The sequence below is a fragment of the Marmota marmota genome, unplaced genomic scaffold (genome assembly GCF_001458135.2).
Source record: "Marmota marmota marmota unplaced genomic scaffold, marMar, whole genome shotgun sequence".
NCBI classification, from domain to species: domain Eukaryota; kingdom Metazoa; phylum Chordata; class Mammalia; order Rodentia; family Sciuridae; genus Marmota; species Marmota marmota.
This window is the reverse complement of record NW_026000206.1, coordinates 9265118-9291182: the sequence shown is the minus strand read 5'-3', so window position 1 is coordinate 9291182 and position 26065 is coordinate 9265118. Positions and strand designations below refer to the sequence as shown.

The following is a 26065-nucleotide window of genomic DNA, read 5'->3' as shown; positions in this document are numbered from 1 at the left end:
CCTCCTGGAGTACAGGCTGCAGTGACAGACACGGGGATTCCACAGAGATGGGCTGAACAGGGGCAGAAGTGACAGGTCAGAGGGCCAATGGGTCCCCACCCTGGTTTCTGTTATTCGTCAGCAGCTGCCTCTGCTGTGGAGGGTGGAGATCAAGATCACAGACCCCAAGGCCTCCTGAGGTCAGAAGGGAGCGTCCAAAGTTGGCATTTTGGGGTCAATAGGAAGGTGGGCCCAGACCACTTAATCTCCATCATTCTAAGAATAAATCCATAGCTTTATGTAAAAATGTTCTGATTTTTAAGTATCGGTGAGTGATTAAATTGAATTCAAATATTATTTTGAACAACAGCATGGACCAGAAGAGAAAACCCTCTGCACACTGGGTGGTGTCCCTTGAGCACTGGCTGTGCTATGGGCACAGAGGCGCCCAGAGAAAGTTCTGGAGTTCTGTTCTGACCCATGCTGACTTGGCTCCTGCTGGGTGGCAGAGGGTCCAGCTGGGGAGGAGCAGAGCAAGCCTCCTGGGTGCTGAGCAGGGAGCAGCCTGCTCCCAGGGCTGATGGCAGACTCACAAAGCCAGTGTGTGTGTATAGTCACACCAGTTCCCTGCGTGCACATGCACACCAGCAAGTTGAGAGAGTGCGCGCAGCGGGGGTACGTGCTTGTTTGCTTACAAAGAACCTGGAAAGATAGGAAAGCACCACCCGGAGGGCGAGGTGGGACCCTGAACCACTCCCTATGCACCTATCCAGGAGTGAACCTCCTGCTGTGTCAGAGGGGGGCACTCCCCAGATGTAAAAGCCCCCAGCCTCCCCAGCCCAGGGAGCTCTGCGGGAGGCGGTAGTGGGCCATAGCTCTCCACTGCCCCATGCTTCATCTCCAGGGGTCTGTGGGAGAAGGAAGGATTGGGGTAAAGGGGGAGGAGAGGAAGGAAAGAGGGTGGGGACACAGAGTGAGCAGCTGTGCTCTGGGACTGAGCCAAGGTGACCCAGCGTCGAGGACAGAGTGCCCAGTGTCCCCACATCTCTTCCTTCACCTCTGCCTGGCACACAGTGCTGTTTCTACTATCTACAAGCGAAAACAGGATAGAGGTCTGTTGAAAATGTTCCCACTAGCACAAAAATAGAGAATAAGTGTGCGTGAGCCAACACTTTCTCTTTCCCTTCGTTAATCATAGTTAGGACTGTGGAGTGTGGCTTTCCCAGAATTTTCTCCTATGCAGTTACATTCATAAATATGCAGATTTGGTAAGTAATGGACTTACTACTCTCATTTCATCCCAAACCGCATGAATTGTAAGAAGTGCTGTTATTCTATGAACCACTAAGGAAGAAAAAGGAGTTACTAATTATAATTGTAAAGAGCTACCCATTTTAAGACACATCCCGATATAGCAATGATACATATGAGAGAACAGATGAAGCACTGTGGGGCAGGTCGGCGCTCGCCTTTCCCATCAGTCTTGGGGAGTTTCCACGGCAGCACGGTGGGGCCCCCGTGCTCTGTGCAAGGGATGCTCGGTTTCCACGATTCAGATGGGTCAAGAGTGCATGGACTCTTTCCAAGAAGTCGTTTCCAACTTCTTTGCATTTCCTTGCAATTCTGCACCTTGTGTGGGTGTGACTTTGTGTATCTCACCAGTGTTTCTGCAGGTAACTCCTAAAACTGGACCTTCTGTGTCCACTGCACACATGTTAAATTTTATTAGAAATTACCAAATTGCCCTCCCCAAAGTATCCCTGATGAAGCCAGTTTCTCCTGGAGATTAACAATGCTTCTCATTTTGTTAATCTGATAGGCACAATCATAATGTCATTTTAATTTTCACTTCTCTAATTTCTTTGGAGTTGATCATCGTTTCATGACGAGTGAAATATTGTTAATTAGATCCTTGCGTTTTGCCTGGTCATATCCTTTACTGGTTTCCTACTTGCTCATCTTGGGGGAGTCGTCCTGTGATATTTTCTTATGTGATCTGTACATATTTACCTTCAATTCCTTGTGTAAAAAAATGTGTCATGATGAATACTGATTTCATTTTGTTCAATGAGTAAACAAAACCATTTCCTGTTGTTTTGGCACATTGTGGCAACATGTGAACATCTAAAATGATGCTTCATACTTCTTCGGGGGGAGTCATATTGGGTTTAAAGACTCTCCCACACAGTTGGGGGCCCCTGCAGAGGGCTCAGCCAGAGGAGCACTCTGCAGCTTCTAACCAGAGCCCTATGTCACTCTTGCTTGCATGACCAGTGGCCACTGCTACGCAGAGAGGTCCCGGAAGAGGCTGCACCCAGGCGTAAGTTTCACACTAGGTTCTGTTCTGGTGCCAAGGCCATGTGGCAGCCCCCTCTTCCTCAAAGCAACAGCCCCGGCCATGGCAATACCATAAGCCAATACATTTATTTATTTTTCAAATGACTGAGAAGCCCCAAGCAAGGAACGTGGCATCATCTTGCTGGAGACCTCAGGGGTGTCACAGGGCTGAGCAGATTCTGCCCTACTCTGGGGAGACAGAAGGATGCTGTGTCTGTACGCTTCCCAGATGTGTGCAGGTGTGTCCTGGCCATTTGCCAGGTGTTCCTAAGAAGCCAGGTGATTAGTGTTGGCAAGAAAAGCTAGGTCTGCAGGCTGAGATGTTTCGCTGAATGTCCTGTAGGTGTTGGGCATGGCCAGGGGGGCTAGCTGCTCTGTCTGGTAGAGGGGCTCACTGTCCTTGGGTGGGTCTGGGACCTCCCAGGCTATGGGACCTTGCTAATGACATGCACCTGGAGAGCTGGCTGGCTAAGAGGCCAGTATGTTACATGCAGCTTACATGAGCTGGCAGCTCCCGGGTGTGTGTGGGGGTGGGCGGGGGTGGGTTTCTCTAGGAAGGGAGAAGACGGGAGCACTTGGAGTTGCTCTCCCAGTCAGGGGCTGGCATCAGCTGCAGATCCCCACCTTTTCCCTCTTGTGTCCAGAGGACATTAGTCCAGGTCTGGTCATCAGTTAAAGCCCTTGACTGGGGACTTGAGCCCCTGGCCCGCCTCATGCTACTGACTGCTAACTGCTTTTCTAACAGGCTTATATTTATGGAGGGCTGCTGATAATTTTGGTTTTCCTTAAACCTTGCAAGGGTCAAGCATGATGCTTCATTTTATGTGTCAACTTGCTGGGCCCTGGTTACCAGGCATTTAGACTGACATTTGAACCTGCAGACCGAATGCAGCAGACGGCCCCGTCCAACCCGGGGGAGGTCTGGCTGGACACAGAGGCTGAGCCTCCTGGGGAGAGGACTCCTGCGACACCCTTGTGCCTCCAGCCCTTCCTGGCCTTGTACCAGTCCTCTGGGGCTGTGCTGTGCAGACCTTGGACTGGCTGCCTCGGTGACTGTGAGCCTGTCTTATGATGAGCGATGCATATCTTCTTACAACACATAGAAGTTATAAATATACAATTTTCAGTTCCTTATAGCAAGTGTGTAGTTCTATATTTCTGTCTGTACGTGTCCTAAGGTTCTGCTTTCGGGGGGAGCCCTGACACAGTAAGAGACACCGTCAGGGAAGTCACTCATGTTGGGGATGGAGCGGGAAGGCCCAGGAGGTGTGTGAGAGGGTCCAGCCTTGATGGTCACCACCAGGGGCTCTGCAGCCACAGGGGCCTAGAAGTCTACCCGGGGCCCACGGAGGCTGCCCAGGGAACTGTGTCAGCCCCTTGGGGAACTGAACTCACCCAGTCTGGCCTAGGTCTCCTGTGTCAGCTAAGGAGGGGATTGAAGAATCAAGGTTCCACTGCAGGCAATGAGGCGGGCCAGATGACCCTGCCCCATGCTCCCTGCTGATCACAAAGGCCAGTGTGGATGAGCCCTCTGTGGTCCAGGGAATGTTCCAGAGCACTGATCTCTAATACTCACTGCACCCTCAATAGCAGGCACTGCTGTCATCTCCACCTCCCAAGTGGGGTACTGAGGCACAGAGGGGCTCTGTGATTTACCCAAGGACACCCAGCCAACACCGACAGAGGTGGAGTTCAGAGCCAGGCAGTGTGACTGGAGAGGGTTTGCTCACCTCCCTCCCTGCTTCCTCTCTTCCTCTGCCTCCCGTTAACTTTGCAGGGCATTTGTTTGTTTCATGGAGTAACACTTAGATGCCATACAGCACACCCCCTTTAAGTGTCTGAGTCTGTGATGTTTGTTGGATCACGACGGAGTTGTGTACCTCTCGCCCAATCCAGTTAGCACATGTCCATGTTCCCCATAAGACCTCGCCTGCCTCTGGGTCACTCCCCACTCCCACCCAAGCCCCGGGTGGACATTTCCTCCTACCTGGACACTCCATACCATGGAATCATACAGCGTGGTCTTTTGGGTTGCTTGGGCTTGTTTCTAAAGGTTCCTCCATGCTATTACATGTACTCTTTTTCTTTCTCTTTGTTTAACTTTTAAACTATAAAGAATGTGGGAGAATAGAAAATAATACTCCACCCTGTGTGAGTGGGGCAGCACCATTGATTTTTTTTTTTTTTTTTTTTTTTGGTACCAGGGATTGAACCCAGGGGTGCTTAACCACTGAGCCCCATCCCAGCCCTTTTTACTTTTTTTGAGACAAGGTCTAACTGAGTGGCTTAGGGCCTTGCTAAATTGCTAAAGCTGCCTCTGAACTTGCAATCCTCCTGCCTCAGCACCCCGCCCCCCGCCCCAGCTGCTGGATCACAGGTGTGCACCACTACACCTGGCTGCACCAAGGAAATTTTAACCCTTCTGCTCTCCTGCCTCCCACCACGGCGGCCACCAGCCTTCATCGGGGGCTGAGGACCAGCACCTGGGCTAAGCTGGCTTCAGTCAAATGCTGAACAGCAGCTCACCCAGCTGCCTGTTTGTCAGGAGCACACTAAGAAAGCCAGCCACGCCCTTCTCGCCTCTCACCAGCCCTTACCACCCTGGACCACCTGTCATTCCCAGGTGCCCAGGGGTGGCAGTGGGGGCCTTGGCAGGCCAGCTAAGAGCAGGGGCTCCTCACCTGCAGTGGTGCTGGTCCAGTTGCTCTCCGCTGTGGTGGTCTCGTTGCTCTTGAGCGCTCTGGTGAGTGGCAAGCTAAAACCTGCCAGCAGGAGTGGACAGAAGGGCTCCATGGTGAACCTGCAAGGACAGGGACAGGCTCAGAGGGCTCGCCTGCAATGTCTCATGGCCGGGATGGGGACGAGACCCATTTGAGGTTTACCCTGAGCCAAGAACTCTGCCTGCTGCTTTCATTTTATCGTCTCCCCACCCCTCCATGGTGATGTCATCATGTTGACCGGGTTCAGTCGGAGGAGCCACCCAAGGCTCAGGGGTCCAGTTTTGCTGATGGCTGGTAAGGGCCGGGGGACACTTGAACCCAGATGCCTGCCCATGCCAACACCTCTTGCCAGGACCCACATCTGGACAGCCCACCTGGCATCCTGGGTCCTTGGCCTTCTGCCCCCCACTCTTGCTGATGGCCCTCCCTTCCACTCCCACCTCATGGCACCCAGCAGGGCAGGTGCTTTCCCTCCGCTTCTTGGTACCCCCCACGCTGCCTGGGGGGTCTCACTCCTGTCAAGGCCCAGCTCAGAGGCCCTGGGCTTGGAAGGCAGCTCACAGGCTGGCTTCGAGGGTCTTCCCTGTTCTTGGCTGTGTCAGCACCCCTGGTCCAGCCCTGGCGGCTCCCACTGGCCCTTGCATCTGATGTGCTCACCCTCAGGTGAAGCAGGGGCAAGCTCCTGCTCGACAGAGCTGGTGAAGGAAGCCAGGGGTTTGCTGGGTGCCGAGTGTTCACTGCGTGTCCAGGTGGGCGCATGGGGCAGACCCAACCGCAAAGTGCCCCCACACAAGGAAAGGCCCTTACACACTAGGGACACACAGGTGCAGTCACCTCAGATCCCCGCTGGGGCTCCGTTTTGCCCAGTCACCTGAGAGGATCAGTGGAGCTGGCAGCACCTGTGATGAGCTGGAGGCGCCCTCACAGGAGGACTCACTGGCAGGTGGTGGGTGGCAGAAGCTGCCCAGTGGGCCTTGGTGCTTACAAGGTAAACGAGGGTTGAGGGGAGGGGTCCTGTCCACTGAGCCCCATCCAGTTAGCCCACTATCGGCACCTTCCTATCCGAGGCCTCCCTGGGGGATGCAAATAGAGCTGGTCTCAGAACCGAGGCCAAGAAACACTCAGGCCGTTGGCACAGTGAACAGTAGTGTTATTAGGGAAGATGCGGGAACGAGCGTGGAAACCGAATCACGTCTCAGCCATCACCACCACTAAGATGAAGCCACGATGGCGCACATTGTACCGGTTAACCCAGGCCACTAGGACAGTGACAATCAGCACTTGCCCATCTCTCCTCTTTGATTTCCAAAGCACACAGTTTAGGTTTACAAACTGAGCCACATACACACAAATGGCTCTTGTCCCCTAAGCCAGTGCCTATACGTGCTAGGCCCCTCACATGGGTACTGTCAGCTCAGTAGACCTCCAGGCCTAAAGAATGGAGGCTCTGAGAGGGGAAGGGGGTGGCCCAGTCGGGAGAGGACCATGGTTTGAACCCAGGGCTGGAGATGACAGCCCTCGAGACCACCCAGGCTGCCCTGGGCCTCCCATGACAGGCAGTGCTGAACATCTCTTTTAAAATCTGTCACTGCAGGCTGCCATGATACTTGTAATATACTTGAGCAAATTAACGAGTAATCGATTGGGAAGTATTAACTGGCTTAATACAACTCCAGAGATGCAGGATTCCTAGTAGAAACATTTCCCCCATCTCATGCATTAACTTGATAACACTCCTCTCCTGATGCTCGCCTAAGGAGGGAGGACATTCTTGAGAATGAGGAAGATCATTTCACTCCTCTCTGACATCCAGGTCTGCAGAAACTCAACGGAGCAGCAGGCGAGTTTCCCGGTATGACCAGCAGAGGGCGATAAACTCTGCAGACTTCAAAACCTGCCCCACTATCTGGAGTCCCTTTATAGTCCCACTTAGAGTCCAAGACCAATGACTCCGTGCCTGTTATCCCCCACCATCCACTCTCGTAGGGCTTGTGCAAGCCACCTGGTAAGCACAGGCATAAAACTGTTCAGAAATAGTGTTTGAAATAGGAATTAAATCCATGCTGAAGTTTAAGGATTTGTATTTAAACAGTATCTGTTGGGTGCCAAACGATGTGTGAGGGGCATAAAGCATATGTGATCTCCAGAATAGAAGATCAAAATAGTATACTCCTTCCAAAGCAGACTTTATTTTTATTTGCCTCAAAAGTTTCCCAGCTATCCATTTGAATAGAAACCATTTTTTTTTTTTTTTTAAATTCTACTCAATGCGTTTTCCGTACTCTTCGCTGGGCAATGGCTGGGGTCAGGCAGCCTGCTAGGGCCTGGAGGTGCAAAGCTGAATACTGTCCCATCTCTGCCCTCCAGTAGCTCACTGAGCTGTGAGCACAGGGGAAAGGACGGCTCCCGGGTAGCCCCCGGCGATCTGCAGTGGTGCCACAGTGCCAAGGAATGGGGAGAGGGTGGCCAATCAGGTTTCCCCAGAAATGAAGCATAGGTTAGGGGAGAGTGAACATCCAGAGGTGAGCAGACTCCTCACCTGCCATCAAGTGCCTGTCTAGAGCAGAAGGCAGAGAGTACCCCGGCTAGACAAGGCTCTCTCTCCATTCCTGTTCATTCAGGATCCTTCCACCAGCAAAAGAGAAAGACACAACATCCCCTTTCAGATGCTCTCAATCTGGGGTCCCTTGAAGTCCCATCTACACGCCAAGAAACATCGAGACTGTGGATATAGCGAGTGCCATCGTACCCATCACAGGACGCCTCAGCCCTTTCCCAACATGCATTTCCCCTTTGCACAAACGCTGCCCGGAGTGTCCTGGTTAGGCAGGAGAGTGAAGGTCCAGAGGGTGGGCTGGACCCCTTAACCTACTGCCAAATGTCCAGAGTGGAAAGTCCTTAGCCTCAACTTGGATGACTATAGACAGGAACAGATGTTGCCAGGCAGTGTCAAGGGCTTCCTTTTCACCTAGGGCTCAGGGCTCTCCTTAATGGGCATCCGTGGGACGCTGGCTAGCAAGGGCTGGGTCCTGGGGACTGGGCCTGCCTCCACCCCGGAGGCAGCCTGATGGGGGACAGCCACAGTGAGCACAGACAGAGAGTTGCCTCGGGCCTTGCCACAGAAGTGCAGACCGGAAGGACAGTGCCACTTTCTGAAATAATCTGAACTAGCCATCCCTTCTGGGCCACCGTCCAGGTACCATGATCGCCCCCACCAGCCTTCATCCTGCCTCTTGGAACCTGCTCGGGCAGAAGGCCCTCCTCTGAGCCTTGTCCAGAGACAAGAATCTGCAGCTGGGGGCTCCCTGCTCTAAGTGTCTTTGTCTAGAACCCCTGAAACTGTTTTATATGAAATCAGGAAGGTGTGGCTCCAGGACAAGACGATTATTCTTTAACACATTGGGGAAAAACAAAAATGCAGACAAAATGATGCCTTTTCATGGTGAAGAAGCAGCAAAGTCCAGCCAGTTCACAAGTTTTAGGTGTGAATATACTTACATGGGTGGAATATTTAAATAATAATAAAACAGTAAAATTCATAGACTGTGTTTCAGATATCTCCACAGTGATTCCCGCCTCTGCAGAGTGGGCTTTGCTTGTTAAAAAGAAAAAGGTGCCAAGGACGGGCTGGTTATCTCCGTGGTGAAGACTGGAACTTAATTGCTTTTGAACAAAGGTAATTGCATTTGTCTAAATGCAAAATCACGGACATATTTTTGAAAGGAGAGTGGCAAAGAAGTCCATGCACCAAGAAGGAAAAAGGAAAAGAAAATAGCTAGAAAGAAAGGAGGATGGGAGGCTTGGTGTTTCCCAGACCTGGCTGAATGTCACCAAACAAGGGCCTGTGCTGGCTTAGGGTATCCTCCTGGGCCCAGGCAGGGGACTCACCGACAAGCAGGAGCTGGCTCCCTGGAGTGAGCTGTTGTCCTGTGCCTCTTCCCCCACCAGGATGGATGGGGCGAGGACTGGGGCCGGTGGGTTGGAGCGCAGGCAGGTAGGCAGGAGGCAGGAAGCAGGAGGCAGGAGGGACTGCTTTGTGCTGGCTGCTTGGGCTCTGGCTTCCTCTCCTCTAACACCCTCTGCCTTGAACTGACTGACAGGATGGCTGGAGAAGGTGAGGTACTGGCTGCCTGGACAGAACTGCGCGGGGTGAGGAGGTGCCACACTTCTGCAGCCTGAGGTCCGTCCGGGGCTGGGCAGCACAGCCCCACAGCTGCCCTCTGTGCACACAGGCCCTGCCTGTCTGGACTGATGCACTTGCGGCATCTCTGAGGTACTGGAAGGAGTCTTAGGGTTCAGGAAACTGAATTCAGAGCACACTCTTCAAAACTCTGGAGGTACCTGCCCTGGTGGTCAGTGGAAGGCTGACAGGGACAGAGATTTGCCTGCCCCCCCCCCCCACACACACACACAAAGGCCAGGTGTGTTCAGAGATGTCTGATGTCTCTGAGGAGAACAGACAGAACACCTTGGGAAAGGGGGTGACCGGGAGCCTGTGGGAGCTGAGGAGGAGTTTTGAGTTTGGGGTGTTGGTGGGGGTGGGGGGATGTGGAGTTGCCAGGCTGGAGGGAGCGCTCAGTGGGGGACAGGGCCAGGCTCCCCCTCTCAGCTGCACTGCGGACTATGAGGGCACCCAGGTCAGGTTTCCTCTGGCCACTGGGGCAGTAGAACTATGGCTCCCCCATGCTTGGCTGGCCTCACTGACCTTGCCAAGTGGAGACTGCCACTCCTGGAGTAAAGGGTGGGGGAGCCGAAGGTTGGGACAGAGGAGCAAGGCACTGTGTCTTGGGAGTCAGCACCCTGCCTCTTCTCGAAGCCAACAGTAGCAGAATTGTCCCCAATGCATGTGGGAATCCGTTAGGTTTGTGCCAATGGCTTTGTAATCCATTTTGGGGCTCTGACATGAACATGGCTAAAGACCCGTGCCCATTGTGTATTACATGCTGACCTTGATTTCATCAGGAATCTCACACACACACACACACACACACACTGTATCCCAGTCCTGGTGGGGCCACTCTGGCTTCCTGCTTGGCTCTATTGGGCAAGACTTGATGTTCAGGGGATGGATGGCACAGGCAAGGGGCCTTCTGAGGACACAGCCATGCTCAACCCAGGTCACAGGGAGAACCAGGAGCCTGCTGGCCTTCAGTAGGTCTCTTAAGGGACAACTGCAAATTCTTATGTGGCGATGCTAATTTGCATAATCCCAATTATGAATGGTGCCCTTTTGAAGGTGAATAAAAAGGGAAGAGCTTATCCTGTGAGAAGTCAGTTTCCTCCTTTCCCAGGCAGACCCAGGACAGCTGAAGATGCAAGGAAGCCTCTCAGAAGCTTTGCAGACCCTGAGCCATTCTGGAATCTACTTAATGAACAGCAAGCCCTCTCACCAACACCCGTTCAGAGAGCAGGACACTCAGGGCTGCTGTAGCTGGGCCAGATGGTGAAGTGGGCATCGCCAGACGGACATGGGATAAGTCTCTCTCCCCAGGAAAGAGAACCATCCTTCTTGTCTTTAAAGAAGAAGCCCACGAAGCCCCAGCAAGCTGACAGGTGGCAAGTGCATGAAGGGTGCAGAAGACCAAGGGCAGAGCTGAAGGCTCCTCTGCCTGATCTCAGGGCGGTGATGACCTACAGTGTCCCGTGATTCTTCATGAGCTTCAAAAATCACCAATAATTATTTTTTCCTACCCTTGTGGTAAGTATCACTTCAAATAAGATATGACACCACTGAATCTTTAATTCTTTAAAAATTACCAGGTAAGCCACACTGAGACCATTTCATTGGTGACAGTCTTTGGTTCCTCACCTAAACCACATTCTCACTAGAGACCCAGCCATTCATGACTACATTAGAAGTGCCCCGAGGACAGAGGTTGAACCTCCGCAGATGTATGTGGTCGACAGCTCACAGGCACACGGATGCGCCTCCATAACCCCAGTCTCTGGAGCTCTCTCACCCGTGTCTGACCGGGTCCCTGTGGAGGTACATGAAGTCAGTGTGGACGGTGAGCTCTGCTCTCTGGGAAGGCCACTCGGGTTAGCGTCCACTCTCGTTATCGTTATTGTGTCTTGGCATTACTGAACATGTTCAGGTGTCAAAACTGTCAAAACCGTCAGGTGACTTTGGAGTGATGAGGGTTTCTTTCTAATTCTCTGTCCTCTCCAGGGCCTTGTCCATGTGGCTCTCCCGGGCAGGTGCCCTGCTCTCTTTTCTGTCCACTTCAGCTTTCCCCTGGTGGGCTCCTCAGTGGTCACCGACCCTGGGAAGCCCTGCTGTCGCCACACCGACCCTCAGCACTCTTGAGAGGCCACTCCTCCCGGCTGCTGATGGCAGCCGTTGTCTGTTGCCTGCTCCTCTGCTGCACGTGAGCGCCTGTCAGTCAGCGCCCTCTCTGGGTCTTGCATTTCCTGGAGGGAGAAGGGAGAGGCCAGCAGTAACACTGCAGGGGTGCTCCCAGGACAGTGGGGAAGGAAGCACAGTCCCTGCTGAGGGAGACAGCCTGGCTCAGGGTCAGGGCAGGCTTGGGCTTCTCCCGTAGGACTATCAGCAGGACGTGCTTCTCAGGACCTGCCTTTCACAAGAGCCCAAAGGATGCCCCTCGGGGCTGTGTTCCACCTGGAGGTGCAGGAGGGTGAGGGAGACACATCCTCCATTTTCACAAAGCCTGGAGGGGGCGGTGCCTCTGCCTGTCCCCCACTGGCATCCCTGGGCCCCTGCCTGTGAAGCCCACCCCAGGGAACAGGTGGGCCGGCTACCTGGGACCCTGGAGGGCTGCTCAGGAGGGGGCCTGTGCTCTGAGGGTGGCATCTTGGGAGTTCTCCAGAGCTTTCTTCTGAGAGAATCAGATAAAGACACTTCCTCTATCCTGTGACTTTCCTTTGACTTTACCTGGACTGTAAATCAATTTTGACGTCCTTCAAACAGAACCCATAAATAACCCTACACTGCCATCAGCGCTCCCAGGGCAGAAGCTGCAGCAGGGTGAGAGACTAGTGTTCCCCACCTGAATGCTTAAGAGGGTCTCTCAGCAATGACCCAATCGCCTGGGCACACAGCTCTATCGACTGTCAGTGACTGGATGCACGGTCTAGGGTCCTTCTCAGAGGCTGAGGCGGATCACTCTGGGAATCGGAGCCCTGGGCAAGGCTTGAAGAAAGATGCTTGACTCTCACTAAAGCAGCCCGGTGGGGAGCGGACGGTGCACACGGCAGCACTCCGACCTCCTGAGTGGTGCTTCCTGGGCCTCCCGGTTTTCTGCTCTCCCTCATGCAGGCCAGGTTCTGGTGAGACTCTGGGGCACAGCGAGCAGCAGGAGGACTCAGTGTGACCCTGGCTAATGACCAGGATGGGCAATGACCTTTTAATGTCCACCACGGGGCTCCAGAGGGCATTGCACACTTCAGGGGCTGAGTCGCCAAGGTGCTAATTCTGGACGTGGACTATCTCCTGAGCACGCCTCTGGGGGAGGGGAAGGTGGCCACGTGGCCAGGTGCCAAGGCCACCCTGAGGCTCAGGCAGGCCACTGCTCTTTACAGCCCTCAAATCCAATTGGGCTCAATTTGGCAAATGCCTTCTAAGCCCCTGGGGTTTGCTCAGTGCTCAGGAAGTTCTCAGAATGTCAGAGACCCCACCCCTGTCCCAGTGAGGCCATGGTCTCCTCAGAAGCAGCACAGCATGTGGGGGACAAACGACCACTGCCCCTTGGGGCGCTGGACCCCAATGTACGCAGCAACTCCACAGCCTGTGCACACGCTCTCCTTGAGGGCTCTACTGTTCCACCAGAGGACGCTGCGGCCGCAGGGCTCATTTCTTCTCTTAAATATAAACCAAGAACAGGATTGATCCAGGTTGATCTGATTTCCCAGGCTCTGAAACCCAAATACCAAGCCACACAAAGTTGAAGTGGTGGTTGTGCTTGTTTTCTGCTAATATGTCCTTAAGTAGGTTTCTGTCATTGGAACCCAAATAGCAGAAATTCAGTGAAAACTGCTTCCGTTTGTGATCTGGTCACATGCCTGAGCTTAGGTCAATAAAATCGATCAGCAAGTCAATGTGGAGAGAGGAATGGGCCTGTGCTGACGCAGAGGCACCAGCTGAGCCAAGGACGTCGGTCTTTACCTCGTATGCAACACACAGCACCATGCTACTTGAGTTCTGGTGCCTCCTTAGAAGGCGGGCTGACCAGCTGCCTCACCTGGAGCACGAGTACCCGGCCTTCCATGGAGGATCACACGCAGCCCGGTGTCCAGTGCATTCACATACACACGCACACACGTGCACACATACGCATAGCTCTGACCTCCTGGAAAAGCCTTTGGGGAGTCCAGGGAAAAACCTGGACTGTCCTGAGAGACTCCAGGTGTTTCCCTGAGAATGTAACCAGGGTGTTTGTTGCACAGGGACATGTCCTCATGGCCCACATGCAAAGGGGTAAGGGTCCTCAGGGAGGTGTATGGTGGTGACCGAGCACCCTGTATTCCCACAGGACCTGCATGACACTCCCTCTCCCCCTCCCATTTGCCCATCTGGCCTCAGTCTGGGTCCCCACCCACAGAGGCTTGGGGACAACCTCAGTGCAGATGGCAGATGCTCAGGGGACGCTCGGGGGATGCTGAGGGGTGCCCGGTGAGCAAATGATCAGGATGAGAGGATGAATGAACAGGCTGGACCAGACACGCTGCAGAAGGGCAGATCCTTGTTTCCTACCAGCTCTGGCTACTCGAGGCAAGTCCCAGTGAAGACCCTGGACCTTTGGTATTTTACAGGTCTAGTCCTGATTTCTTGCTCCCAGGTTTGAGCCTATTGGAGGACAAGGCCAAGTGGGGGCCAGAAGGAGCCAGCCGCACCCCAGAGCTGCAGCGTCATGGAGACCCTCTGAGGCTGGTGCCAAGCACACGCGGCACTGTGTCTCCTCCTCAAGGCACCCAGGAGGCAGGCACTGTCATCTCTCCCACGTGGGGAAACTGAGGCCCTAGACGGCCAAGAGAAGGGCCAAGGTCATTCAGCCAAACAAGCAGAAGAACTAGGGCTAGAAGCCAGCCCTCTCAGACCCCCAAGGTCCCGCCTGAACCCCTGCACATGCTGCCTGGGGTTGGTGGGGGAGCTGGGGCCCAGGCGCAGGAGAAGACCCCAGGGCCTGAGGGGGGCTTGCCCAGGGCCGAGGAGCTGCTGGTTTGGTGGGCTATGTCCTGGAAGGCACATGTTAACGACCTTTCTCTAGATCAGGGCTCTGTGGGTTGGTCTGTGGACTGGGCCAGAGTTTGGTGAACAGCTTTGCCCATACCTTTGGCTCAAGAGGGTTGGAATCCTCGTCTTAGTGTGTGGTGCTTCCCTGGTGAAGCCTGTGTCAAATCAGTCATTTCTTGAGAAACACACTAAAAACACTGTGTGTAGGTGGCACGGGGGTCAGAGTGGGTTAGGGGATGGGAGAGTCCAGGTCTCAGCTCTCCCCCCAGGCTGAGAAGCCCCCGTTTTCCCACTGTCCTGGTTTTCAACCACTGCTGTCTCCCATGGGGGCTGGTCGGGGAGCCCTGGGCAGGGCCGCGTTAGGCTTGATAACAGAAGACTCAGGTCCCTGATCACAGATGAGATTGGGGCGGTGCTGAGGCTGACCAGACCCCGTTCCTCTGACAGACCACTCCCCTGGGGCATGGCTGTCAGCAGGGGCTCAACCAACACTGCCTCCACCCTGCTTGGCTTCTAGGAACAGCAAGAAACTCCTGCCTGGCAAAGCAGGGGACACAGTCTGGGCTGGGTCAAACTATTTTGACTGGACCAAGAGAAGGAGATTCAAGAGGTGGAAAGATCTGCAAGATGATGGTGACCTGTTCGACCTGCAGTTGGAAAACGCTGGGGAGATGCCTTGATTCACCTGCCTGTGGGAAGGCTCCTCTGGAGAACGGGGCGGGGGGAGGGGTGACCAGCAGCCCTGGAGCTGGAGCGAGAACAGGAGCGAGCTGGAGTCAGGTCTTCAGGTTCCCCTGGGAACAGAGGCTCTAAGAAGTTACCCTCATGTCCCCACCCCAAATGCCCTGCATCCTGGAAGACATTCCCTGTTTTGCTCTCTGGAAATTTCTACTCCCAGTCCAGTTGCTAGACCCTTGGGTACAAGTCTTCCCATGGATCAGTGTTCTTTCTGTGTTGGGAGTTAATGCTTATACCTGGAGTTGCTGGCTCAGGAAGTAGCTGTACACTTACCTTTCTGAAGGTTAAATTAATTTGAATTATTTGCAAATGAAAACCTTTCACATAAAAGTCTGACAATTTGGCTTTTCTTGGGAAGACCAGGTGTGGCATGCATTCCTGCATGAACCAATGTGTCCCCACTCCACCCTATTCCAGGCAGTATCACCCCCACCTGCCTCCTCCCTCACAGTCTATGGCTGCCACTCCACAGGCAGACACCTGGCCTCAGGGTCTGGGTTTGAAGGGGCTCTCCAGATGCAGAGGGCGCATCAGTCTTATCGCCAGCTCTCTCACTCAGAGCTCCAACCAACCAGTTTGAAATTGGGGTCTGGACCAGGGAAGCCTAATTCCTTTCTCCTGACTCAATATAACAAGTTTCAGTACTTCCAAGTGAAATGCCTCCTTCCAGCCCCTCACTGTGCCAAGTTGTGGGAGGATTTTAATTTAGTTTGGTCTTCCTTAATATGCTACAGATATACAGATTTTAATCTTCTTTTATTAAAAATAAATCCACCCTATTCACTTGGGTCCCTTGTGTAAATATCTAATTAGGGCAAACACTTGGCCTAGCCCAACAGGGGTGTGACGACGTCCCTCCAGAAGGGAACCGACTTCAAAGACTTGCCCTGTGTTCTGAGGAATGCTAATTGGGCCACACAACGTGTATGGATCATCTATAACTGCTCCTCCGCTTATTTGGGAGAAAATTTGACCCCAAATTGCAGCTAAGAAAAGAAGCCTCCCTATTTGACAACTCAGAGAAGCTGTTTGGACCTTCTTTGGACACCCCAACTGGGTGGGCATAGGCAGCCCCACTGCTGCTTGAGGGGACATGTGGGGCTGGGGCCTGCCAAGCCCTGGCCCATCACTCACCTGCCCAGGGTGGCACATTTGATGCTCTGTCGGTCAATCTGAAGAGCAGCTTCCTCCCAATCTCCCCTGACATTCCTGATAAGGGTGCAATGGGTACCCCATGGCCCACTGGGAACATTACATGCTGAGCAGTTTTACTGGCCCTGTTTTATGCTGGGCCATGTGGGAAGGAGGAATCAGAATTTACTTCTAGATCTGAGATGATCACAAACCAGAGAGTAAAGTCATTCAGCTCAAGTCACACATGTAGAGAGGGGCAGAGGCCACTTTGGGTCTCATAGAAGCAAATTTTTAGTAGCTTCATTCATTCATCCAATTACTCATTCAACTATTTATTGTTCCAAAGGTGAACAAAGCAAACACAGCCCTGTCCCTAGGGACCTCTCTTCACACATGGTCAGTTCAGGCCACTCTAGCAAGAGACCTTAGATTGAGTGATCACACAGCAGAGATTTCCCAGTTCTAGAGGATGGAAAGTTCAAGATCAAGTTGCCAGCAGGTTTGGTGTCTGGTGGAAGCTGCTTCCTGGTTCATCTATGGCTCTGTCCCTTCATGGTGACTTCTGTCAAACTGCTTTCTACCCCTGGTCCCTAGTGGTACTCATAAACAGGATTCCTGGGGTGGGGGTGTAGATCAGTGAAAGAGCATTTCCTAGCACATGCAAGGTCCTGGGTTCCATCTCTAGCACCACAAAGAGGAAAAAAAAATTCTCTCTCCATTTCTACAGGATCCAACAAGTGTCCTAATAGGAATCCTCTGTGCTGTTGTGCTGACTGCACACCTGGAGATCCGCAGGGCAGCTGCACTCTCTCTACTCATAGTTTTGGGGGAGGTTCTTCTCTGCCACCTGTGGCCCAGCCAACTCTGTACTGTTTACTCATTAAGGCTACATACTTTAAGTAATATAGTTCCAGGGTTACATTTTTCTTTATTGATGCTTTGTTGGTAAACTACAAATCAATACCATTAAGGAAAATTATAATAGCAGCATAACAGTAAACCAAAAAGCTATCTTTTGGGAATATTAATAAATATAACTCTTTTCTTTAATAGAAAATTCATACTAATTTCATAAAATGGTTTGCTCTCACACCAGGAAACATTATGGTGCTCATGAATTTTTAAAGAAATGTTGAATTTAGTATGACCAGGAGCCAGTAATAGAGATTTTTTTTTTTCAGATTTGTTTCTGTTCACTTGTTAAGGAAATATTTACTAAGTGTCCACTGGACATGGAGGCATAGTTTAATTGATGAGATTAGACAAACATGCTGCCTTCTAAGGGTTTTCACTCTCACTGGGAGACTAAGTTTCCTTGAGAAAAGCTTGAGTAGGTTCAAGGGGGATCGGAGAATGGCAGGTAATGGACCCTTTAAAGGTTTCCTCGATTCTTTGCATCACCAGATGTCCTGGGTGTTGGAGAGGCCAAGGGCCCTAAGTGCCCACCTCTGCCCTCCTGTCACTCCTATGAGCAGAAAACTATGCATCTTCCATGCCTCTAGGTAGTGGGTCACTTTAATGGAACCTGAGTTGCCCAGAGGTCCGGATGGTCAGCAGAAAGCTGGCTGTGCCTGTTCCCTGAGGTCAGAGTCCCGCTTTTCCTGCCTTGGGCAGGAGCTTTCCGGGTCTTGCAGTGGAGCAAGAGGGAAGGTAACACGACAATGTCACTACTTCAGCTCAAGGGGATGCTGGGTCTGGTCTCACAGTCAGAGTGACCATGACATGGAAGCCATTGTTGAGCATTTTACTGTCCTGGAATCACCCTGGGAACTCAACGGGAGGATCTGGAGGCAGCTGGGAGGGAGAGTTGAACTCACTACCTGCCACTGGCAATGTCCTCCCTCTCCTCCTCTGTAATCCGGAGCATCTTTAGGAAGGGAGGGTACTGCTTTGCTCAGTTCTGTTCTGCTCGGCTTTGGCCTGGGGATGGTGATGGGGGTACAGGGAAGGCCACACACCTCTGTCCTGGGGTGCAGTCGGGTACAGGGGGCTCTAGGTTGCTCACAACCCAGTAGGCAGACCGACACTCAACAAACATGATGAATATTCAAGAGGAAGCAGAGTCACAGGGTGTCTGAGAAGGAATTTCAAATGATATAAGTACTATTTCATATTGTTTGGATTCAACTTGACGCATTTGGGAACCTCAGAGCTGGGGAGGTGACCGATTCGCGCATGCGCAGCTCTGGAAACCCGTGTTCAAAGCCAGCGATGACCAGCAGGTGGCGCCATCGGGAGGAGTAGCCATCCCGGCGCTCCTGCCTGGTCCAGCGCGAGTCTCCTGCAAGGCCGCGCTCCCACCCGCCGGCATCTTGGCAGGGTCACTCCAGAAACGTGGCTCTGGTCCCTCGGCAACCCCAAACACCCGCACCAAGGCCAGGATAAACGTTTGTTCTTGAGTCCTTCCCGCTCCATTCATGCACTCTGCCAAGCGGCTAATTGGGATGCACCCGAGTTCTCCAGGATGCGGCGCCCGCACAGGTCGCCCGCCCGCAGTTCCATTCCATAATCCATGGACCTGTTATCTCTTCCCCAGCCAAGAAATTTAACACTCGAGGAAGTTCCTTGCCTGAGATGAGAGAGCAATTATCGTCAGGCCCTACGGCGCTCGGGGAAAAGGCTTTCTTCCCAGGATCCACTCTGCAGCGCACATGGACGTTACTTACTCTGGAGACCATAACTCAAGGTGCACGTACGCGTCACAGGAGGGCAGAGGGGGCAGTGCATGGAGGCTCCCGCTTCTTCCTGCCTGTGCTTAATGGGCCAGTTATCAACTGTGTAATAAGCTTACTGAGGACAGCCATGGGGTTGTGACATTTGGTCTGGGGAACCAAGTAGGAGAGAAAGAGATGGGGAAGAAGGAAAGAGGGAAAGAGGCAGGGAGGGAGAGGGGCGGCTGGGTGCAGTGTGCCTCTCTTCCCTTATGTGGGCATGGGCCTGTGACCAGTGAGTGACACAGCTTCTTTGTTCCTCAGTCAAGGCAAGATGTCAGTCCCCTGTTGTGCAGAGCATGACATCTGAGAGAACCTGCCTTCCAAGTCCCCTGGCTCTGCCACTCCCCAGGTATGAGAGCTCCCAAGTGCGAGAGGTGGGGCAAGTCATGACACCTGTGAAACAGAGTCCTCTCTGGTGCCAAGTCAGCCCAGGCCAGGTGAGCAAGGCCAGGTGTGCAGAAGTGCTGGAGCTCCATAGGTAACGGGGCAGGGAAGGTGGGTGGCACTCACAGCAGAGGGTGGCCCCAGAGACTTGCAGAAGGAATGAAAGGGAACGAGGGAATGAGGGAATGCCACCCCTACCCTCCATCACAGAGCCTCCACCCTCCCTGTGGGCCCTGGACTGTCCGTTCTGGCTGTTGCTCAGGCCTTGGGGGTCATACCCATGTCCACCTGTCAGTAAACCACGGGGGGAGTTGAGGTCAGCACACTGAAACAGGAGAGGGATTTGCTGTCTGTATATGAAACCCAATCAAATAATAATATGCTAAATACCGCCCCCCCAGTTCAATCAAGACATTCAGATAATTAAGGAACTGGTAGCCCAGAATTGTAGCATCTTTCCAACCACAGTTGCTGTCCCTGTACGTGAACACTGTAGAGAGCCTGGACAAGTTCAAGATGACCCTGGCTCCAGTCCAATTAGCCGAATGTCCTTGGGCCAGCTCTTTCCCTCCCTGAGCTACCTGACCCTCAGGGGGATGGGAGGTAAGAAGAAAGGCCCTGGCAGGAAGAGCCTTCTGGAGTGGTGTCCCAAGGCCTCAGGCAGCCATCAGGGGCAGATGGAAGCGTCCCTATGTCTCTCCCTAACTTGATCAGAAGGAAACTTTCCCAGTTTCAGAAGAAGGAGAACGTGCAGCCTTTGATGCTCACCCCTTTCTGCAGTGTAAATATTCACTTTAGAATGTGTTCAGCTTAAAGGGGAAGGGGCAGCAGAACCCCGATCTCCCTGCGGTGGCCAGTGCTGAGTGGGAGCACTAAAGGGGCCTTCCCTTTCCAGTCCCCAAGACCCGAGCCCCCAGAACCAGCAGGCTTCAGGACAGGGGGACCCTGACTGTGCGATACCTCCTGGACAGTAGAAGGGGCCTCCATGGGCTTCTGACAGGACTGGGCCACAGAGGGAGTGACACTGTAGTTCCCAAGCAGTCCTGGCTGGGAAGGCCACACAGGATCCCCGCCTCAGCCAGACCAGAATCCTGCCTGCTCTGCCTCTCTGGGACAGTTAAGAGACTGCTTGAGCCTGCTTCATAGTTGGGGACACTGAGGATCAGAGGCTAAGCAACCTGCCTAAGGCCACTCAGCTGGCCTGAATTCAGACTCAGGCAGCCCCAAAGCAACCAGACCCTAGAAGCCCTTCCTGTGCCTTCTCCTGAAACTAGGACTTCATCAGGAAGAGCCCAGGGGAAGCAGAGACTCTTCCAAACAGCCAGACGTTTCCTTCAGGACAAATGCACATACATTTCATAAATTTCAAAATTCACTGAAAATATTTACTTTGCCTCCTCCCCCCACTCAAAAAGTGACCCTTCAGTTATTTTGGCACCAACCAACATTAGCATTTGTGGGATTTTGATTGTAAACATCTGCACTCAGAGCTTCGTGTACTGCCGTCTACCTGGAACGAACCTTGGCATCCTTAAAATAGGAGCTTAATAAATATTTGCTCAGTGGGTGTAGGAAATCGCCAAAAGGTTTATACAAGAAAAGTCCCAAGTCGAGCTTCATTCTCTCCTGACCAATGTCTCTATAAACAGCGGATGCCTCTCCTCAAATGTGCATCAACAGAGAGTCACAGCTCTTAATGTCCCTGAGAGGATTCCTTGCTATGTTGAAGAACGGAAGAGAAGAAACCGCAAAGGAAGTGGTCGCCGCCGTCCACCAGAGGGCAGGTAACAGGAAAAGGGCGCAGGCTGCGAGCAGCGGTTTTGAGTTGTTGGGTTGTGTTTGGAGGTGTTGGGGGGAGCCAGGGCGACCCCTGGGGCGACCCCTGGAGAGCAAGCAGTCTGGGTGTGAGCAGAGTCTCAGCTGAAGTTCCCGCAGGGAGGAGGCCACGAGGGCAGAGAACATGGCCCGCGGCCACACACACCTCCTTCTGGTAGAAAATGGTCTTCTGTGGGACTGGACAGGGCCCTTCCTGGCCCCCTCTGGCAGCATGTGCTTTCTTCATTCTTCACCCCCAAATGCTTTCTGGCCTTTCTCCTGGATCCAGGCCCGGCACAGCGAAGCTACAGAAATAAAGGGCAAATCTGGCACCCGACGTCCTCCAACTCCACGTGGTCAGGTTCTCTATGAAGGCAGGACTCTGGTGACATGGTCCAAGTGTTGCTCCATCTCTTGTTCCTGGTTAGAAACTCTGTGAGACACCGTAGCCAGCTTGAAATGCTTTGGCCCTCCTGAAACCTTAGCTCAGACAGAAGGGAACAGACTTGAATTCAGCAGTGATTGTCAAGGCCAAGTGAGTGGGGCACTTGAGTCATCAGAACTTGATTATGTATACAATTCTTGGGCTCCGAATTAAGGTTTAATCCTGGCTCTGAGGATTTGCTTCCTCCTCTGGCTGTGAAATCCCCAGAGACCCTGGTGGATGGACTCCACAAGGGTGGACCTCCAGAGAGGAGATGCTCACACTAGGCGGGCCTCAGGGACCCTCAGGGGGTTAGAGATGTCTTCAAGACCTTCAGGGAAAAGGACGTGATGCCCACCTGCAAAGGACACTGCCCTGAATAGAGCTGCCCAAGGTCACGTTCACTTACAGCCACGGGAGGTGACCCACCTAGGAATAGGGTCCTGGGAGAGTAATGACTAAGGGGAGGTCATAGTGGAGAGAATGGCCCCGACCTCATGACAGGCGTCCTCCTAAGAAGAGGAGCAGACACCACAGTGCACAGAGAAGAAGGCAGGGGCAGGGACTGAGGTGACCGCCACAAGCCAAGGGACATGGGGACTGTCCAGAGACTCGGAAGAAGGAGGGGTACCCTCCCTGGAGCCCTTGAGGAAGCCTGGCCCTGCAGGAGTCGGCAGCCTGCAGGACTGTGCAAGGGGACATTTCTGGTGGGTTTGGCCATTAAGTTGTGCCAGCTTCTCACAACAGCTGCAGGACACTGACAGGTGAGTGGGGGTTCCTCAGGCCTCTGTTGGCCATGTCCTGCAGGCCCTAGCAGACCCTCCTCGCTGCTCTCCCTCACCTGGTCCTGCTACGCCCTTCTCAGTCAGCCCCCCAATGCTACCTTCTTTCTCTGCACCTCATGGGGGGCCCTGAGCGAGACACGAGAGGAAGTGTGCCCAGTGCCACCCCTGCACACACTGGGGAGTCCCCAGCAGCCACCAGGGGCCCTCTCATGACGGTCCTGCCCAGCATCTTCCACACTGGTGGTCCTTGGGCACGTCTCAGCTGTCACCTGCTCAGGGGCATGAAGGGTGCCCAGCAGCAGCCCCAACTCTGGTGTCCTCCCACCACCTCCACAAGCATTGCCACATTGGCCACCCTTGTTGTTAGAAAATCAGAGGCTTCTGTTAGCAGGAAGCTCTGCCCTGGTGTACCTGAAGGGCCAGCCTCAGCCATCACCACTGTGGGTGAGATGGCCTCGGCCATCCTGCAGTGACGGAGGGCAGGGCCGTACCAGGTTCCTGGGAAGCACCACCCGGGGAGGCTCTTGGGCTACAGCCCATGCGCACTCGCTCTCTCTCCCTCTCTCTCTCTCTCCCCCCTAAGGAGGTAGATTGGCAAGGGTTAGGCGGGCATTCTGGGCACAGCAATATCAAGCCAACCCTTTCTTTTTGAGTGTGAGGAGGATGGGAACAGAACAGAGAGGAAGGCACTGACCCCTTCATGGTCCCAGCTTCTCTCACGGTGCACTCAGGTCCACCCAAAGCCCCCGGACTGAAGTCTTGTCCCCAAAGGACATTCTCCAGAAAGCAGAAAGACAGTCCACAGAAAGGAGGCATGTTTATAAACTGGGTGTGTTAGGCTGAAGCACCCAGAATACACAGGGACTCCTATAACTCAGCACCAGAGAGATAGACAACCCTTAATAATGGGAAAGGATCTGAAGGGACATTTCTCCTCCAAGGAAGACAACAAACAGCCAGCGAGCGCGTGGACAGGCGCAGTGCTGGCCCTGGGCAGGGAAAACCAAGCCAGTGCTAGGCCTTCCCACTGCTGGACGGCTAACTGGGGGGCCAGGAGGAAAGCGGCATGGGAGGAGGCAGAAGAACAGCCTCAGGCACTGGTGGGAGCCCAGCTGGGGCAGCCACTGTGGGAAAGTTGGGCAGCTCCTCCAACTTAGCCTAGAGGTTGTATAAATTCCCCTCAGGTCTGCGCCCAAAGGAACTGAGAACAGGTGCTCAAAACCCCGCCCTGCACGTGCATATCCACAGAAGCCCTCTTCACAGTCTAAATGTCGCTCTGCTGGCGAGGGGTAAGCAGATGGGCGTATCCACACGAGGGGATATTCAGCCTGCAAGAAGGAAGTAATACTATAAACTGTTGCACAAACAAAGTGCAAAAGCATGCTGCTGAGTGAAAGAGGCCAGACCCAAAAGGCCACACATACCATGTGACTTCATTCATATAAAATACCCAGAACATGTAACTCCATGGGGACAGAACACAGATGGGCGGTGCCAGGCCTGGGAGGAGGGGGACTGCTTAATGGGTGAGGGCTTCCTTCTGGGGGGAAGTGGACAAGAAGGAGCAAGGTAGAGCTCACGGTTGCACAACACTAGGAATGTAGTCGACGCCACTGAGCAACAAATTTTAGGTTATGTCACTTTCATAAAATATCTGACTACCAATACTGCCATGGTTTGAATATGATTTTTTTTTTACTGGAACTCATGCAGGACTTTAAATCCTAAAGTCACATGTGAATGGTGTTATCGGGGTAGAAACCTTAACTGTGGTATTCAGAGGTAGGGCCTGTGGAGAATGATTAGGTGGGTAAAGTCCCCACAAATGGTCAGAGCCTGCAGCACAGCATTTGAACCTTGTACCTCAAGAAATGTGAGTCCAAATAAACCTCTTTTCTGTATGAAGAAGATTTTTCTGGCATTTTGTTATAGTAACAAAAAACTGACTAATGCAGACACTGTGCTTTGGGATGAATGATACCTTTCTGAGCCTGGCATCCAAGAATCTCATGGTTAACAATGTTCACAAAAGCAATAATGAGTACCATCTGTCAAGTGCCATGCACTGGGCCATTTTCTAAATGCCTAACATCACTAACTCATATAATTCTAACAAGAATAAGACTTGGGCTTATCATTACCTTCATTTCACAGATGAGGAAGCTGAGACACAGAAACGTTGAACCCCTTGCTAGAGCCAGTTACCTGGGTGGCACAGCTTCCTCTCTATGGGCCAGGTGGACATGGACACTGAGGGGAGGGAGCAGGCATGGTGTTGGGGATGATGGCATGGATAGAGATATCCTACCAAGTTCCTGCAGGCCCCACAAGTGCTTCCAGTATGGACTTTGTCCTCTGCTGTATTAATCATTTCTTGATTAAATATGAGTCCTACGTTCTGCAGGCCCCATTGTGCTAAATTACATGGTGAGCATGTATTGCAAATTGCACTCATTATTAGAAGTTACACAGCAGCATTTATACTAATTAAGTTGGGCTCGTTTCTTTGGCTCTAATTTTAAAACACTGGCAGGGCTCCAGAGCCCTCTGTCCGCATGTGAACTGCCACAGATGGGAGGAGCAAAATGTGCTTTTCAAGATTATTTTAGCTATTCAAGATTATTTTACCCTTAAAAACTGCTTACCAACACTATTACGCTGCTTTCTTTGTTTCCTTTTCTTACGCTATTATCAGGATGAATGGAGCAGAGCAGAGCTTTAAAACAAGAGTCATATAGCACACTCAAAATCTGGGGTGCTCTTTTCTCATTATATTAGAAAACAGGTTTTAAAATTTTTGTCCACAAATAAATGAAAATGACCGCCATGATTATGGTTAGGAGATCACAAAGAAAGAACTGCCATGAACCATAGTCACTGTATGCACCGGGGCCACCACACTGTGTGCTGTGCAGGATCACCAAGGGAGGTAAGGCAACACCTCATGGAGGTCAGGCCACCTCGGCAAGGTCTTGGCAGAGAAGCAGTGAACCAGGACCCTGGGTCTGTCCAAAGCCCACTCCATCTTTTCCAGACTCAGGGCAGATGTGCAAGCATGCACGTAGACAGCCGGCGCCGTCACTCAGGAGACAGATTCCCAGAGGCTGATGATGTTCATCCATTCATCTGCATCCATTCAGAAATCACTGCTCAGGCACATGCCTGAGCCACACAGGGTGCCAGGAGCTGGGCAGAAGATGAGCAAACGCAGCCGCGTGCTCCCCCTCCTGTGCCATTCTGCTGTCACTGGCTTTTCCTGCTGGCCCCTCCTCTGCACCTGTTCCAGTTGTTAGGGCCACTGCGGTTAGAGAAGGATGCTCACTACTGGCTTCTCTGGAGGAGCATGTCTCACCTGCGGGGTCTGCTTGGTGGCTCCTGCAGGTGGCCCCTTCACACAAACTCCCTGGAAACCTTTTGTTCTCACCCACTTCTCCTGGATGGACTCACTGCTCCAGGTCCCCACAGCCCTGAGGGGTCGTAGTAAGAAGTGACAGGGAGCTGTTCAGGCTGAGCTGCCCGTTCCACTCCTGTGACAGCCTGGCTCTTCCCACCATGGGCACATTTACTCTGGTTCTAAGAGGTGAGCAGCTGAGACCGCGGTGGCCTGGGGACTGGAGTCCTCCCTTGGCACAGCTGGGAATGGTGTCCTGAGGCAGCAGTGGGGCCCACTGGGTACAGCTGGCAGCAGAACTGCCCTCCAACCTGCACAGAGTGATAAGAGGGGACGCTGCTGTGGCCCTGCTTCTCAGAAGGGTCAAGGAGCTAGTTTCTGGGGTAGGAACGAGGAGAAGCCAGGCAAAGACCACGACCTCCCAAGCCTCAGAGCCCTGGAATGTTTCCAAGCA

General features: G+C 52.9%; 1 protein-coding gene across 4 annotated transcripts in view; it reads right to left on the bottom strand.

The window, feature by feature from the left end:
• Ptpre (protein tyrosine phosphatase receptor type E) overlaps positions 1 to 26065 on the bottom strand; it is a 101925-nt gene that overhangs the window by 33000 nt on the left and 42860 nt on the right. For all 4 annotated transcript variants that reach the window (XR_007343208.1, XM_048791386.1, XM_015498399.2 and 1 more), the window contains exon 3: positions 4998 to 5116. Coding sequence is in view for 3 of the 4 variants with exons in the window: in XM_048791386.1 (XP_048647343.1) it covers positions 4998 to 5116 (119 nt within the window). In the remaining variant the exon portion in view is untranslated. The remainder of the gene's footprint in view (positions 1 to 4997; positions 5117 to 26065) is intronic.